This window comes from Hypanus sabinus, chromosome 4 (genome assembly GCF_030144855.1).
Source record: "Hypanus sabinus isolate sHypSab1 chromosome 4, sHypSab1.hap1, whole genome shotgun sequence".
In the NCBI taxonomy this organism is placed as follows: domain Eukaryota; kingdom Metazoa; phylum Chordata; class Chondrichthyes; order Myliobatiformes; family Dasyatidae; genus Hypanus; species Hypanus sabinus.
Genome location: NC_082709.1, coordinates 20983499 through 21002168, shown reverse-complemented (window position 1 = coordinate 21002168; position 18670 = coordinate 20983499). Strand labels below are relative to the sequence as shown.

Below are 18670 nucleotides of genomic sequence, written 5' to 3'. Positions count from 1 at the left end.
TATCCATTCCACTTCAGGTTCTGAGCTGGTGATGACACCAGTGTGGGGTCCCAGACTCTGCCACGCAGATCCTGATGGGACAAGTAGTTTGGAGGGTCCTTCCACTGTGTTCCTGATGAATGGACTCATGGTTCTCAATGCCATGCTCAGTGTAATTTCTCCCAAGTTTGGACGGGTTCCATGAGTCACTGGCGATGATGCTCTTTTCTGATGAGCTCTGAACCTCGGAACTGGTTTTATCCTTTCACCTCGTAACCTGTTTCCTTGGCAGAGCTCAAGTAGAACGTCTACTTCAGGAGTCCAAAGTCAGGTGTTTGATCAATGTGGCCTGCCCATCAGAGTCAACTGAGTCTAATAATGGCGTAGGAAATGCTGCTTCTGGTTTGATTATCCTGTCAGCGATTTTGTGGAGATAGCATTGGTGGGATCTTTCCACTGCTATTGATTTTCCACAACTCACAAGGTAGACGATAAACTTTGTCATTGCCTGATTGATTGTGGGCTTCCTGTCAGGTGTCCAGGCTTTAAACGTCATTCCTCAGTCTCTACCTCCACTGTCAGTCATTTATGAAAACCAAAACTGCAGTGTGATTTGCGTGCAAGATTAGGTATATCTTCCACCAATTATAAAGGGCCCTGATGAGAGCACGTTCAACATATTGTGCACAGATTTAGTCTCTATACTGAAAGGAGGATGTAATCCCAGTGGCCACACATTTTAATTCCATGTCCCATTCCCATTCTGATATGTCTATCCATGGCCTTCTCTACTGTCAAAATGAATCCAAACTCAGGTTGGAGGAACAACACCTTATATACCGACTGGGTAGCCTCCAACCTGATGGCATGAACATTGACTTCTCTAACTTCCGTTAATGCCCCTCCTCCCCTTCTTACCCCATCCCTGACATATTTAGTTGTTTGCCTCTTCTCCATCTCCCTCTAGTGTTCCCCCCCTCTTCTTTCTCCCGAGATCTCAACGTCCCATGATCCTTTCCCTTCTGCAGCTCTGTGTCACTTTTGCCAATCACCTTTCTGGCTCACAGCTTCACCCCCCCCCCCCCCGGTCTTCTATCATTTCACATTTCCCCCTCCCCCCACTACTTAAAATCTTTTACTATCTTTCCTTTCGGTTAGTCCTGACGAAGGGTCTTGGCCTGAAACGTCGACAGCGCTTCTCCCCATAGATGCTGCCTGGCCTGCTGTGTTCCACCAGCATTTTGTGTGTGTTGTTGTTGTAATACCTTCTATGAGTTGTGACGACAAGTTCATCAGATTCATGTGTAGGTGAGAGTGTGGAGAAATTAAGCTGACTGGACCTATACCATCGGATGCTAGAAGAATGAGATATCATAATCAAAATGCACAAAGTTCCTATGGAGCTGAGCAGGAGAAATGCAGAGGTGATATTTACCCTTGGTGCATGTCTAGAACACTGTCTCACAATAATGAGTCACTCATTCAGAATAGTGATGAACAGAAATTCCCGGGGTAGAGAATCCTTGGAATTCTCTACCCAAGGGGACAGGGTAAGCTCACTCACTGAATATATTCAAAAGAGCGATTGGTAGTTCTGGAGTATTAAACATATTGAGGGAAATGGGGTTAGTGCAAAAGACTGATGCTGAAGTAGGAAGATCTTGTTGAATGGGAGAGGCCTCATGACCTCCTCCAGCTGGTATTTTGTATGTTGTTATTTGATCCAAAACTTCCCTACGATGCTTCAAAATGTTCCACTGATGCAAAGCTTGCTTTGGATTTATTCTGTATGGTAATATAAATCAATTAACATGGTTATTTGATTCAGTTTTTAAACAAAAGCATTGACGTACTAGGCCCAAAAGTGTTCTAAGTAATGCAAAATGGTTTTTATATTGTTAACATGTACAGCGCAGGACCCACAATGTTGTGCCCAACCAGCTAAAAGGTAAATCAAAAACCCCCAAACACTAATCCCTCCTACCTACACGATGTCCACATCCCTCCATCTTCCTCACATCCATCTGCCTATCTAAACATGGCTTAAAAAGCCCTTGCTGTATTTGCCTCTATTATCACACCATACCTTGTTCTGGAATTGGTGGATTGTAAATATTCTAGCAGTAATACATTTTACTTTTGGTAACAACAAGAAATATTTGTGCAATCTGCGTATGCCACAATTTAGAATGAAGAACTATGTCTACTCCAGTAGACAAAACACACTTACACATATTATTCCTAATCTTATAAAGTGTATTATTTTTGTTTCAATGTTCCTGTTATGGCTCAAGCAACAGATAAAAGTACCAATTTTAATTTCTCAGATGTAGATACTGACTCTCCAAAATATAATTGATTGTGGTTACTCCTGAGATGAGCTTTTGTTTTAATTTGATTCTTACTGAGGTGAAATATCAGGCTGTCTTACATTTAAGAAAAAGTTTTGCCTTGGGGGAAAAATCTATTCAATACACACTGATGTTAATATTTTTGTTTATCAGTAAAATATTAAGCTGCAAAGGGGAAAGGAAACGAAGGATGGATCTCATTACTCAGTCCCTGTCCAGGGATTATATAGAAAGTTCACTTGCCAAGTTCAAGATAATTATACGCTTTAATAAAATGCTTCAGATGTTGACATGGGTGGTGGTGGTGGTGAGAATCGATTTTATTAAAGGAGAATAAGCTGTAACTTCAACTTGCTGCTGATGATTCCAGAGCCAGAAATTATAGCTGTAAATTGGGAGAAATCACACTTACAAAGAAATCATGCTTATATTTGGAAAATATTTCTGATTTAGTCATTGGACCGTTTTATTGTTGATGAGTGAACTTTGGGTGTGTGGTAGTATTCGTGTGTTTAAATGGGAAAGTCTGGTTTATTTGGCCCAATTCCAGGCAACCCTACTAAACAGAAATCAGAGCTGGAGCTGTGAATACTGACTGATATTCAGTGTGGGTACTTGAGGAGACTTTACTCACGAAGTACCTCCTTTTTCTTGGCAAGTGGTGGGAAGTTCTCACTGTATCCAGTAGACAGATAGTTAATTTTTGCACCTCCAGTTTATTCTTGCTGTAAAGGGCAGCTTATCTAACTCTGGATACATGTCAGTCACAACACTGAAAGAGACTCAGATGAATACAAGTGTGAAGATTATCTGTATTCTAGAGCACATTTGAGAAAGCTCCAGGCTTTAATTGTCTATTTTGATTGGTTGCTTCAATATACAACTTGTACTTTCTCAATTTGTGGTTTAAATTATGTATTCTGAGTAATAGCAAACTAACCTTGAACTGTTTGCCTTTTTATGCAAAAATATTACAAGTGCTCCAGAAATCTATATGGATGTCCCTTTTTAATTTGCATTAGTCAGAAAGGACAGTGGACATAGCTGTCTTACTATGTCCACTATTGGTTATCTGATGGTATACAGTGTTGGTGTGTTGCACTGTACTTGCTCTCGTACCTGTAACATTAGCCTGTACCAAAGGTTAAATGGTCCAACCGCAAGGGGTACTCTGAACTGCAAAAGAATGTAGGTGGTGAATTAGGGAACTGCTGGTCCCCTTCGGGTCATTGTGCCTGTGCTAATTCATTGGTAGAGCTGTTCGGGAATCGTATTTCCCTTCTTTCCCAGTAGCTCTCTAAAATAATTCTTATCCCATTTTCTTAAGATACCACTGTTGAATTTATCACCAATCACCCATCAGGCAGTGCATTCCAGATCACCTCAACCTGCTGAATTTTTCAGAAACAGTTGCCTTCACCTTAAAATAACCGCCTTCAATTGGCATCTTTCTGCCAGAGGTTGCCTTTACTCAGTCCAAATCATTTTTGATTTTGAAAAACTTCTCTGAAATCTTTTATCCTTTTCTAGGAATGAAATAATGAACTGTAAGTTTACCACGTGACTTCGACCTGTGGACTTGGATCCGGAAATGCCTTTATTCATCAACATTCCTTAGTGCCCCAGCAGTAGACTACATGTCCCACCACTATTCTGATCCCATATGCATCACCTTGTGAAGACCCTGCCATGTGACCTTCTGGACCAATTTGCCACGTCAGTTGTCTTACTAAAATCCATGTGGACATTATCTACTGTCCGCTTTATCAATAGCTCAAATAACTCAGTCAAGTGAGTATTTCCCCACAGAAAGTCATGTTATCAGTTTCTGCCCTTAATCTTGTCCCTTGGTGGTTCCTGCCATAATTTCCTTGCTGCTGACATGAGGCTCGCGTGCCTATAGTTACTTCACAGCTGTGCAGTTGTGTAGAATGCAGCACACCACTGCCATTCTGGAGACCCCCCCCCCTGTGCGTATTGAAGGGCATCTGTGGATTGTTCAGGGTCCTGAAGTTCCTCGGCATGCCAGTGGTTTGCTGGCAAGTTACTACTGCTGGATTGCATTCCTAATTGGTGTCATGAATTATGAACTTAGCAGGCAGGCACCAGGGCTGCTGACAGTTCAGAAAAGGTCACGAGAGGGGAATTGCTGCAGGAAGTATCTGGGCAGCTGCATAGGAACCTTGTCTGCATTTCTAAGAGGAATTTATTTTTGTAGTTGCAGAACATATACATTGATAGGGTTGTCGGATACCCCGGGTGACATAGGAGGAGTCCTGGTTGCTGTAAGTATAGTCATTGGCACCCGACATCTGAGGTAAAGCAGTCAGAGGCACAGGGAGGTTTTCCTACTCCAGTGGCTTCATAGCAAGCAAAGATTTTATAACCAATAGCTTTGGCAAATAGGTTATCAGTTCCCACCTTGCACGTTTACACTATGTCAACTGCACAAGTCTCCAGCAGAGTTCTGGAACAGCCGGACACACTGAAAGATTCTAGGTTGCTAGTTACAAATGGCAGCAAGTCTTTTGCTAGTTAACTGCGAGTTTCTGCAGAGCCGCACCCGGGACCTGGGTGTGTTGATCGTTAATGCCAATGATGCATTCCACTGTACGTTTTGACGTACACGTGAATCTGAATCTCAGCAGTGGCCCAGACATGACGAAGAAGATAACCAGCATATTCTCCCCAGAGCTGCGTCCCTCTGCTGGCATCTTTGAAGCTGCAGCTTTGTGAGACACAGGCAGCCTGGTGCTCCTGCTGGGCCCTCTGCTGTTCAGTCCCTGTACCCGTGGAGCACTGCAGAGTGAGGTTCACACGCTCTCACCTCTGAAGTTTGAAATCCGAACTGAAACTTGGTTTCAGTGTTTAGAAAGTTAGTGGCAAACTAGTTATAAATTCTTGCTGCTATGAAGAGAACTTTTCAGAGTCAGCGAGAAAAAAGGGTGTGTAGCAACCGTGAATACTGACAGCTTTCCACTACTGTTTGTACTGGCAAAGTCGAGGAAGCTTGGGGTAACCACTCATTCACCCGTGGTTGAAATCCTAAACAGCTGTTAACATTGCTATCATCATTTATTCTTGTATAGCCTGACACACTTGCATTAAGTATGGAAATGACTGGGAAATAAGTCCTAGGCATTTTGCCATTTCTGCTACCTTTGACCTGTGACCAGCTCCCAAGTCGAAGTTCAGTTTGTTAAACCATAAATCAACCTTTTACACAAATCTTATTAAAAGAGCTCTGACTGCATGTAAATGAATTGCAGATATGCCTCGTGGATTGGAATGTAAAATTATAGGGGTTATTTAAAATACAGAAGTTTAGTTGGTAATTATGCTGTAGAGATTTCGCACACACTAAATCCAGAATCTGCTTTCTCTCGTGTTTTGTGCCCAACAACCACTTATACTTTATAGACCAGACAAGCCCAGTTACTAGTACTACACTAGTTACAGTTCTGTTCTTTGGTTTAGGGGAGAAACTTTGCCATTGCTTTAACTCGCGACTGTTTACACATGGCCCAAGGCTTCTCTCCTGAGCTGTCTTCAGCAGCCCCACACTGATCTCAGGTCTGAGAATAGTGCAATAGAGGAGCATTGCAGAGCAAAATGTTGGAACAGTGTACTGACAAGTCCCAAGGCCCTGGTGGTCTTCATCCTGGGGTCTAGGAAGAAATGGCCAGAGATGTAGTTACTGCAGTGGGTTAAATATTTAATCATATATTGTATTTTGAGGAATGTCCCATAAGAAAGGAAAATAGCGAGAGTGAATGTTTGAAAAGCTCAGTAGTTGCATTTAATATCAGATAATGCATCCAATACACAGCCTGAAATTCTTGCTCTTCACAGACGTCCACAAAAACAGAAGAGTACCCCAAAGAATAAGTGACAGTAAAAATGTTAGAACCCCAAAGCCCCCTTCTTGCCCCCCAGGATCGACCCTCCTCTCCCCCACTTACTACAGCATAAAGTGTCAGGATTCTCCACCCACCCACCAAGCAATAGCAACGCCCCCAAGAGAGAGCATGATCTGAAGTACCACAAAGTCTAATCGTTCACCTGACCATTTGACGTGCCAGAGGCTCTCTTCCTTGCTGATAAGGGGCAGGGAGGTGTCGCACTGCATGAGGGGAGACTAACGAAAGAAACGAAAAGAAGCAATTCACTGATTACGATGTTAAAATCTGCTTCACCGTTTTTGTCCCCTAAATTATCTGCCTTGAGAATCGGCAGTGAACTCTCTCCCCTCATTGAGAGAGAGAGAGAGCCAAATACAGAGACCTCCAACGGATGATCCGCTGTTCACGATATTTCCACTTTCTCCCTCAACGCTTCAGTTGGCAACGCTGGCCAGGAATTGGCACCTCCAGAGGGCTACAAAGCCTCAGCACCCCAGCGGTGTGCTGGTCTTCTAGGCTGCACCCTTGGAATATTGAGAAACAGCTGGTTGGTGAGCCCCAGGAGCGGGAACCATTGCCGTAAAGAGCAAAAGTTTGAGTGGGGCTACAGGTTAAGGGCACTGACAGAACCCCATCCACCTTGAAAAGGAAAATAAGACATTAAAGGTAAAATTAAGCTGTTTCTGCAGATGAGCTCCAAGAAGTTGCCCTGTGGTTTAATTTCTGTTCATAGCTGCAAAAAGATATGCATTTAAATACCTAAACACTGGAACTAAACTTTGCACTTCAGTTCTCAAACTTCAGAAGTGATGAGCTGTGATCTTCACTATGTGGCACTACACAGCTGCTGACCCCAGTCAACAGTTTTCCTGTTTTAATCTGTCCCAGATTCACACACAAGGCTTCCCTTGCATGCCCATTGCTTTTTGCCTGCTCATGTCCCTCTGAACTCATCACTTTATACCTTGATTCTACCATGTCCCCACCATGTCCAGTCCTGTTTGCCTACACCCAGGACATTTTGCGTGTTCTCCACCATTTTTTCATTGTCCATTGCCCTGGCCCTCACCATTTTATCCTGATATGGATATCCATTTCCTATATCCTACCATTCCTCAAGGTGAAGGCCTTAGGACTCACTATTTCTTTCTAGAACATAGGTTGAACTAGTTTTCCTCTTACCCTGAACAAACTCTCTTCTGATTCCTCTCACTTTCTACAAATCAATGGAGTACCCATGGGTCCCAGAGCTTTGCCTGTCTTTTTGTTAACTATGTGGAACAGTCTTTGTTTCAAACCTATTCAGGTATCTTTCTCAACTCTTCACCACTGTATTGGGGTTGCATCCTCCCCTCCCACGTGGAACTCATTATTCTCATCAACCACTGCTAACTTCCACCCTGATGTCAAATTCACTGACAGTTGCTGGAATTTACAACAAAGCAACTGACTCCCACAGCTACCTAGTCTACACCTTATTCCACCTGGTCTCTCATTCCCCTGCAGATGTAGGAGATGCATCAAAAGTTTGTGCATCTCCTCCCTCCAGGGCCCTAGACATCCTTCCAACAGAGAGAGATATTCACATGCACGTCGCCTAACCTGTTCTATTGCCCTTGGTGTTGTGATGTTGCCTCTCCTACATCGGTCAGATCAAATGCAGACAAGGCAAGTGCTTTGCTGAGGGTCTGCATTCCACCTGCTCTGGCCGTCTGGAGCCTCTTGGTTCCTTGTAATGATAATTCCACTTCCCATTCCTTCAATGCCAGCAAAATGAGCGAGCTTGTCATTGACTTTGGGAAAGGGGGTGGGCACATGCTGTTGTCTACATCAATGGTATTTAAGTTGAGCGTTTCAAGTTATGAGGAGTGAATATCACCATTAGCTTTTCCTGCTCCAACGCTTGGCTAAGAAAGATCACCAACGCCTCTAATTCCTCTGGAGGATTGCCAATTCTCGCACCCGGCTTAAACCCACCCAAACACCATCTCTTCATACCTGCTGTCGTCATTTTGCAGTTTTTCGGGGTGGGGGGGAAGGGGTCCCAGCTTGTAACGCCAGTTGTTCATTTCCCTCCACAGATGCTGAGAATCTCATTTGATTTTTGTTACTGTCCGTAGATTTAGTTTCATTTTAAAGTTGGACGTGACCACATTGGAAAAACGTCAGATGCACTTACACTTGGAATAAGTGCATTGCCTTTTGTTGGTCAAGCTAGGCTTGTAACCACTGGAGTTCAGACATCAGAGGAAACTTAACTGAAGCCTATAAGATTATGATGAGTCTTGATAGGGCGATGATGTCTTGTCTAGAGGGAAGATCTACCAGCAAGGTGTCGCTGTTTAAAAATAAGAGCTCTCCGTCTTGAGAAGGAGATTAGATTTTCCTTTACCTAGAAGCTTGAAAGTTTTCTTCATGAAAGGATGATGGAATTCAAATATATTTAAGGCAAAAGTAGATAGTTTCTTGATGTACAAGGTGGTGAAGGTTACTGGGATAGATGGGACAGCAAAACTAAGATCATAACCTTGTCAAGAATGATTTTATAAAATGATGCAGGCCAAGGAGGCCTAATCTGTATGTCTGTTTCACAAGAATTTCATCTGTTCCAGGTAATCATAAGATAGCTACAGGCCCTGATTTTCAAAGTTCATGACTTGTGGCAGTGAAACATTACACAGCAAAAAACTAAACTTTAAACTTGAAACTAATTGAAAGAAGTGCTTAAAAGGCTAACTTACACCGTCCAACGTCACTCAATGGAAGTATGGTTGTGAAAATCAAAATTTGGATACTGCCGCTTCTTGAGGGAGAATACTTTTAACTACTGTTTGTGAACTTTAAATACGATGCTGGTATTTTGGAGATTATCATAGTGATGTGTCTTCTGTGAATAGTCTGCTAAAAGTAGCAATTCGCTACCTGAATAGGAAACGGGAGAATTCAAGAGGCATATCAAAATGGAAAAATATTTAAGATTTTGTGATATTCAGCGATCAGATCATCCAACTAATGTTTGAATTTTCTTTCCATTACAGGAAAGATTTCAAGTGAAAAATCCTCCACACACATATATTCTGAAGTTGAAAGGTTATCTTGATCCAGCTGTGACCAGAAAGGTAGAGTGCTTTTAATGAAAGGAACTAGAGTGGCTTCAGGATTGTAAATTATTTGTTTAGTTCAAATTTGTGTTTTCTTGTGATGTATGCAAAAATGCTATGTTTGTTACCTTGTGTGAATTTTTTTCAGGCTAACTTTTTCTCTCACAGCACATTATTTCTTTCAGTTTGATCAGGACGGGTTTTGAAGTACTTCAGAGTTTTCAAATGGTGCCTCCAGTTCAGAAGTAGAGCTTGTCCAGGTTTACTGGCTTCCAAACTAGATCAAGCAGGGACAAGAAAGTACTGCATGTTGATGTATTTCCTTTTGATCTTAACCAAGATGCCCTATTGGCAATGACTTCAGATTGGTTCAGACAGGACGTACAGAAACCAGGAAGGAAACACCAGAATGTTTTCCTTTCTTGGCATAAAGTTTGTTCCATAAAACTGAATTGGCAACTTCTCAGAAGATGGTATGAATTGTAAAGTTAATAAAAGTTAAATATGTTCCACACATTTGACATTCAGTTTTATTGGAAGGATTCATGTGAATGAAAGATCAGTCGAACTGATTTTCAGTGCCAAACCTACGGAAGTACAAACCACATTCATAGATTGTTCTTCGCGTGAAGGTGGTTTAAAGTAATTTTTGCACCCATATTGAATGTATACAGTTTAAGGAAGAACTGCGAGTCAGAATTGTTCTTTAGAAATGCTGAAGTCTGTGAAATGCTGTTGACTTTTGGTGAGGATGGACATTGTGATGAGTTGTAGAGATAAAGTACTAGCTTTGTGGAAATTGGTACCTCTAAAGAGAATACCTAGGATAACGATCTGTGTGGTTTAATAAATGGAAATTCTATTATTATTGTACAACTTTTTTAGTATAACCCCACTGAAGTGTCAAAGAGGTCTTGCTCACTTCTTGGATTACCACTATGCACGACATTTAATCCAGACAAAAATTTAGCAGCTATTGTATTTTTCAATAAGAGTATATGTATGTGGAGCTGAATTTCTGAGATTGAGTTTTGTGCATTTACATCATTATATCAAGCATAATGTGTATTCAGCAAAGGTTAACTTTCTACCTCTGAACCTGCAATTTAATTTTAGAATGCCATTGTTGCTTAGTATTTTTTTGTTTTGCCATATTGAACTTGTGTAGCTGAATAATAAAATGGAGAAGGAAGAGAAGGAGTGTTATGTTACATTGGTGCTGTTATTATACTAATCCTGGTGACCATCAGCTTTCTCCACAGGAACTTCCTCCTCCTCCAAAGTACGCACCATGTTGCTTTTCTTTTCTGAAATTTAAAGAATGCAAAATCTTCGTTCTTGGCATGACTTGCAGTACTTATCTGTTTCTGTACATCCTGAAAGGCTTTCTGTTTATTTTAGGTGATTAAACAAGTTTCAGCTTAGCATTAGATCAAAGTAAATGGGCACAGTAGCGTAGGAGCTTTGGGAACAGGAAAAGAAGACCATGTGTGCACTACTTAGTTATAATATAATAATTTCATACTGTTATTTCCATGTTCAGTGCCAAGCTTCCCCTTAACCCATTAATGATAGTGGTATTGCCGTGGTGAACTAAGATTTGTTTGCTTTTTGTTGAATGATTAATCTACAGTACACGTGATATGTTTCAGTTCTGAATCAGTGGTTCTTTCTTGACTTTAAGATGGTTTCAATTAAACATTTGCAGAAGTTCAGAAGGAGAGTGCAAGAATCAACTCAAGTCCTGCGAGAACTGGAGATTTCCCTTAGAACAAACTATATCGGGTATGCTTCAAAACTTTGTTAAGTTTAATTTTCTGTCTTTAAAGATGGTTACTTTTAGCTTTTGATTTATATTTTCCAGGTATCTTTGCTTAAAAAAAAATTACAAGTAAGCTTCCTATGTTCCTAATAGTTAAATATTGAACCTATTTGGAGTCTCACTAATATCCTTGTGACAGCACAGACAATGACCTAGAATTTGTTTTATAGTATTCTGTTTAGGTAGAGTGGAATGCATTTATTTTGGCCTGTGAATGCGGAAACTCGAGAGCAGAGGCAGGCCACCGGGCTCCTCAAACCTGCCTAGCCTTCAATGCAACTGTGGCTGATCTGCACTGGCTGCAAAACCTCTTCTGTAACAGTTCCCTAATGCTCTCAAACCCTTGATTTTTCAAAAATGTATCCACCTCGACCTTTAAATTCTTCTGAAGTTCTGGCCTACGCAGCCCTGTAGGATGGTCTGTGAAATGAACAGTAACCTTGTGCCTCTCCAGCATCTGTACAGTATATCAGTAGTGTGATGTAATATTCTGTGCCTGTTTCGATGAATGCTGCTCCAATAACACTCCAGATATCCGGGGCAAAGTGGCCGGTTTGATTTGTACCTTGTCCACTACTTCAAATATTAATTTCCCCTATGATTGACACAGTTGCTGCATTGACTACAAGGTACAAAGTGGTTGAAACTATTGGGCCAAGGTTACTCCAACCACACCGTCTGAACACATGACCGTTGCTATTAACATGAACCAGACAACAGGCACATGAGAATTTCTGCAGGTTTTATACTTGGGAACACATTATTTTAGTGCTGCCAGGTCTAAATTCTCGAACACCCTTCCCAACAACACAGGACAGACAATTGAGGAACATCATCTTCGCTATGGATGGATAATAAACAAAACCTTGCTTGTTGTATTGACTTCTTAATTAAACAGCTACACTTCTGAAGCACTGTCACAGTTAAGGACAGCCAAATTGTGCACAGTAAAGTCCCATGGGTGTGGTAATAAAATTTTGCTGAATGTAACTATCAAGCAGGGCATTAAAAAGAGTCCATTATTCATTTTGGAATTGTGCAACATTGCTTAATGGTGGCATCTGTCGGTCTCGAGAGACCATGGATCTGCGCCTGGAGTTTCCAGGGCACAGGCCTGGGCGGGGTTGTATGGGAGACCGGCAGTTGCCCAAGCTGCAGGCCTTCCCCTCTCCACGCCACCGATGTTGTCCAAGGGAAGGGCACTAGGACCCATGCAGCTTGGCACCGGTGACGTCGCAGAGCAATGTGTTGTTAAGTGCCTTGCTCAAGGACACAAACACGCTGCCTCAGCTGAGGCTCGAACCAGTGACCTTCAGGCTACTAGTCTGATGCCTTGCCCACTAGGCCATGCGCCAACACAACATTGCTTAGTTCTACTTTAAAAAAGTTTGATTTCTTCAAGGCTGGAGTTCATCTAACATCCAAAAAGGACACACACACGTCTTCAGCCCATCTGTTTTAGTTGGCTTGTAGCTGCAGTGGGCTTGCTGTTGAAGATGGCAGTGGATAGCCAGCATGCAGTGCATCCTTATGAAATGCAGCGGAGACCGAGTGCTCACTACTTTGAAGACTAGTAGGATTTAAAAAAAAAACTCATTCCAGCAAAACTATGTATTTGCCTAAAAGTTGATCGCATGGCTCTGTTTCTCAGCATCACATCACTTGAAATTTATTTAGCTCAGATTTATTTCGTGCAAATGGAATCCGAACAGACTGGATTGGACACTTCAACTTGCAATTCACATCATGTTTTTCCTGCATCAGGTAGATGCCAATTGGAGTATTGGCCCTCACGTAATCCACCTTTCAACTCCTTGTGACATGAATTGGAGCTCCCACAGAAAATAATTGCCACCGAACTTGCACCAAAGGAAAAGCATAGCATGCTGTTTTCATACCGTTTTCCATACCATCGAGAGGATCCAGCTACTGATATCAGGGTGACTTCACAAGTTGGCTCCAAAAGCTCTTTACTGCAGCCTCCAATTTTCCTCATTGTGACCCGATGAAACATTAATTCTGCTTCTCCTCCAACAGACTTTGCCTGATCATTTCACAATTTCTCTCATTCTCTGTTCAATGTTTCCATTTAATATCAGAGAATATATACAAGCTGAAATCTTACTGTTCACAGACATCCACGAAACATAAGGAAAAACCCCAGAGAATGAATAACAGAAAAGCATTAGAACCCCAGCGAACCTCCTTCCCTCCCACACACATCAACCACTCCCCCCCCACCTGCCTCAGCAAAAGCATCAGACACCCCCCCCCCCCATCGCTCACCATGCAAGCAAAAACAAAGCCCCCAATGAGACCATGATCTCGAGGCCATCAAAAAAAAACACTTCATCCCAGCACCTCGACATCCCAGTCTATTTGCCCGGATTTCCAGCATCTGCAATATTTTCACTTTTCAGTTAACCCATTCCTGCTGTTGGGTTTGCAAGCAGTTGTGCCTTGAAAGGCTGATTACTTTAAATGAGAGTCACAGCAAAGGGGTGGAAGATGATACTTCTGCCAGGAGCAATTAGGTCATCACCTTTTGTCATGGACACCATGTAACATCCCTGTTAATCACTTGAGTACAGAATGGATCAATTCAATTAACTCTCTTATTAACACTCCGAAAACGAGGGAGTTCCAGTAGCTTCCAATTCTTGATCCAACATTCAAACTTAATTTTCCTCAACTCTCTGTAGTTTGGCAAGGACACCTGTGGAATAAAGATGAATATCACTGTGATGCACGAAGAGCCAGTGATGATTTGAGGTTGCAGAATTTGCATGGCTGTGGAGGAGGGTTTATTTTCTATCTTATGTTGTCTAAAACCTGGCAATGTCTTGCTGATGTTAAATGGAAAATGTGAAGGGGATTTGGAGAAACTTGACTTTGTATGATCTCTTTATGACTTCAGTATTCCAGAATGCTTCAAAGCTAATAAAATACTTCTAGTACAGGCGTTATTGTGCAGAAGGGAAGGTTAAAATTTTATTGTGAGACGTCATTTTAATGCTTGTTAACATGAAAGCAGAGTATATTTATACCTCATGAATTAATACATATTTTAAGACATTAATTTTGGTCAGGGATGTATAGGCCATGTGAATATTTGGCTGAAGCACAAGATAGTAAATTATATGAGGGACTATTTACTTGGTCATTTTGATCAGTGGCCAAATAATTACACCATCTAAATAGTACACAAGGGAACTATCATCAGCTTTTCTAAATTGCCATGTACCATAAAGAATTTACATGGGTGACCGTAAATAATTGCTGACATTTAGCATTTTAGTGCTGTCGGTTCCAGACCCACAGACTTTTGCAATTCTCACTAAAATTATAAACAGACTGGAAAGAAACTATACGTTTCAAACCACGTTGTTGGGAGCGTTCATCAGGGAATTTTATTTTAAATGAATTAAATACTCAGGATGCTGAAAGTGAACAAATTATTACATTAGTTTCCCATGCAGCCTCTTGTGTGAGGCTTTAATAAAATTCTCTCTTTGTTGATTTATTTTTCTGGGGTTCAAGATTGATAATTTCTTTGGATCTGAAAGAGCTAATCTGTGCCAAAATGCTTGCTTGGATTAAATCCCCAAAGTAGACAAGCCAGACAATGCTGTTTGGCTGTTTAGCAACCTCAATGTAAATTGAATTATAACTACTTGTATATGAATTTAACTGTAGCATGTCTACAGCAGCAATAGCTTTACTAACAAATCTGATTTTTTGTAATTTTTATTGCAAGATGCTGTCTATAATTCCCTGCAGTATTTTGAACAAACTATATAAAAGAAGACAGGATTATGAGCAACAACATGGAAGTTGCTTTAATATCCTTAAATAATCAAAATACATGTGGACTAACTAGATGAATTTTTTTTTTGCACTGTTTTCCTATCTTGTAAAAATATTTAAGTTATAACACCAAGGGCCCAGATTCCCTGTGTGAAAGGAAATGATTCTGGAGTTTATCGTAAGTGTACTGCAAATAAACCTCACTCCTGTCTCTAGTCTGTTACATATTTGGGATCTGACCCACGAATTAATCAGAGTACATTGAAGCACAGTAAAAGCCACAAAGGTCATTCTAATCTGCATCAGCCTGGACAGTGAAGCAAAAAGCATTCGTGTGTCATTATTTTTAAATCCCCATAGAATATATGACCTTTGAAATGTATTGCTGCTCCTAAATCCTGGAACAATGGGAGTAGCTTCATTAAAGGAATATTCTGGTTCATGAAGTCAGCTTATTATTATCACGTCAAAGGCAGGAAATGCTGGCTTTGTTGTCATTGCCCAAATTGTGAAAAATGAATAAATATAAATAATCCACTATTGTTAGAGCAGGTAATCTCTGAAACATCCAGGATCAAGCCTCAGCTCATTGCCCATTGCACTGCTGGTATTTAGGGCAGCAATGAAGGTCCTCCATCTCTGGTGGTGTTCAGGGTTTCATTGTGTCAGTAATTTCATCTCGGTTTTCACTTCTGTCGGTCATGCAAGTCCCAGGTGGAGACTCAGGAATACCGTCACACTCAGATGCGGAAGGATTCTTCATTGCTGTTTCTGTAACGATTTTGTTTTTGACCAGTCGGGGTTGTGAGCCCTGAGTTGAACCCCCAAACCTGGAGGACCCATTAACCTGTTTGGCATTGGTGACCCTACCAAAAGCCAAAGCATAAAGCCCTGACTCCAGCCAACATGGCTCTCCGGGCCATTGAGACACACAAGCCTCCAAACTCTGATGAAGTTGTGGTTCCCTTGAAGGCAGAATCAAGCAGGTGCAGATAAAAGCCCTTACAGAGAAAATGTTCAGGTTCTGGTGTAGCTGTATTTCTTTATGTTGAAAGATCTTATGGAGAATACAAGGTAATTATTTCAGATGTGTCTCACTTTCCAGATTAGGGTCCTTGCCTTTATTTAAGGCTTTCTTTTAACTTCGTGCCCACGACTATTCATCCATTTCTTTTCCCTGCTCTTTCATCATCAACTGCAGTTTTTTGAAATGTGTGTATCTGACAGCAGGGTGGGAAGGTGTCAGTTTTTATGTTTGAAGGTGGAGCATAGGAGATGGATACTAAATCAAAGAGAGAGGTCATCAGAAGGGATGCAGGTTTGAAGGGAGGCTTCAAAGATATAGAAGGTGCTCAAATAGAGATTGATGAGGAATTTTATAGGGTAGGGGCTGGATGAGGGGAGGATTTGCCTGAAGTGCAGATGAGTGCAGAGGATCAGAATTGCACTGATATTAGAGATGAAGATAATAGTTAAGAACAAAATTGATAATGGGAAAATGAGGGCTGTGTCTGTTACCTAGCCAATTACCTAGTCAATGGGTATGGTCTACCAGGGATTCCCAAACTTGTTTAATGCCATGGACCAATATCATTCGGCAAGGGATCTGTGGACCCCAGCTTCAGAATCCCATGTAATGAACGTCGGGCAACAAAACACTAAGCTGAGGTTTTTGGATTTGAAAGGCTGAGTCTATGGTGAGGAAGGCAAATGCAATATTAGCATTCATTTCAAGAGGACTAGAATATAAAAAAGGATATAATGTTGAGACTTGAAAAAGCACTGGTTAGGCCTCATGGCATACTGTGAGCTGTTTGGGGCCCCTTAGAAAGGATGTGCTGAAACTGAAGAGGGTTCAAAGGAGGTTCTTGGATTGAACAGCTTGTCATATGAAGAGTGTTTGATGGCTCTGGGCCTGTATTCACTGGAATTCAGAAGAATGGGGGAGTTGAAACCTATTGAATGGCAAAAGGCCTAGTTAGAGTGAATGTAGAGAGGGTGCTTTCTCTGGTGGGAGAGTCTAAGATCAGAGGACACAGTCTTAGAATAGAGGGGGCATCCTGTTCAAATGAAGATTTCCTTAGCCAGTGTGTGGTGAATCTGAGGAATTTGTTGCACAGGCAGCAGTGGAAGCCAAGTCTTTATGTATACTTACGGCAGAGTTTGATAGATTCTTGATTGGTCAGGGCATGAGAGGATACAGAGAGAAGGCCAGAGATTGGGGCTGAGAGGAAAACTGGATCAGCCATGATGAAATGAAGGAGCAGACCAGATGGGCCAAATGGCCTAATTCTGCTCCTATATCTCATGGTCTTATGCCTGGAAATGAAGGTGGTAAAAGTTGAACTGGGAGATTTTGCTCCTCTTGTTAGCCTGAGTTTTAAAATGTGGGCATACCAACACTCAACTTAAGCTGGAAGGTTGCATTATAAATTTGCAGGTTAGTCTACAGTAACATGATTACCCTTAATCTGCTGTTTTAACTTGGGACCAACAGAGTGGAACAGTGCTGGATTTCCTGCCAGGTCAGAGGTAAGATTAATTCCTCATGGGTCAGAAATATTGCAGTCTTACAGCTCTAGTTTAGTACTGTTCCTCTGGGCTACTGTTTATAATTATCAAGAGGGAAATTCCATTTCAGCCATTTTGATATACAGTATAATATTGGTTGATTACATGCTATTGAAGTATGTTGTGAAAATCAACTGAGCTTTCTATTGTTACTTCAGGATGTGCTGTCTGCTCAATTGGCTGCAGTCTCATCCAGGCCTTAAATGTATTTATTTATCTACCTACCGATTTATTGAGACAGAATGGAGTAGGCCCTTCCAGGCCTTTGAGAGAAGCTACCCAGCAGTCCCCCAGTTTAATGCTAGCCTAATCACAGAACAATTTACAATGAGCAATTAACCTTCCAGGATAATCCATAAGATCTTTCAACATAAAGAAATGTAACCACTCCAGATCTGAGCATTTTCTCACTATGGGCTTTTTTAATCTTCACCTACTTGATTCGGCCTCTAAGAGGACCACAGACTTGTGTTTGTTAATCTGGTACGTCTTTGGACTGTGGGAGAAAACCGGAGCACCTGGAGGAAACCCATGCAGTCACAGGGGGAATGTACAGACTCCTTACGGGCAGCGGGGGGATTGAACCTGCATCGCCTGTACTGACCACTACACTCCCACGCCACCCCTTGTATGTTATGTTAAAAGTATATCTTATTGTCATTCCTTCACGTGAGGCTTGTCGTAATAGCATCTGTGTGCCTTCCGTTTTTTGTACTTAATGATTTGGATGGCAGATGAATGCTTTTCTGTAAAAGCCCAAAATATCATCCATCATCTCTCTTTGGTATGCGGTTTATTTTCAAAAGTGAATGATGTGTCATTCATCAGTACGAGACCCTGAAGTTCATCAGATACCTGCCTGACAGATGTGGAAAAAAAATTATTAGGTGTGATGAATGTTTTCATTTTTGTCTTTTGTTTTCCCCTCTCTATCTGAAAGATTTTCCCCTTCCCTGATTAAAATGCAGTTAAAACAGGAAGGTCAGCATGTAGTAGAATTGTGAAACAGAAACAGTCTGCTGCATGGTGGTATATGATGGTTCAATAAATTGCTCAGGCATAGACAAGTGGAGTGTTTTTTTTTAATTCAAATGTTTTAAACAGTATCTTGTCAGACCAAAGCCAAGAAAATGATCC

General features: G+C 41.4%; 1 protein-coding gene across 8 annotated transcripts in view; it reads left to right on the top strand.

Moving 5' to 3' along the window:
* The window catches only part of fmnl2a (formin-like 2a), a 227651-nt gene that overhangs the window by 143477 nt on the left and 65504 nt on the right, over positions 1-18670 (top strand). For all 8 annotated transcript variants that reach the window (XR_009511576.1, XM_059966539.1, XM_059966541.1 and 5 more), the window contains exons 3-4: positions 9271-9351; positions 11042-11118. Coding sequence is in view for 7 of the 8 variants with exons in the window: in XM_059966539.1 (XP_059822522.1) it covers positions 9271-9351; positions 11042-11118 (158 nt within the window). In the remaining variant the exon portion in view is untranslated. The remainder of the gene's footprint in view (positions 1-9270; positions 9352-11041; positions 11119-18670) is intronic.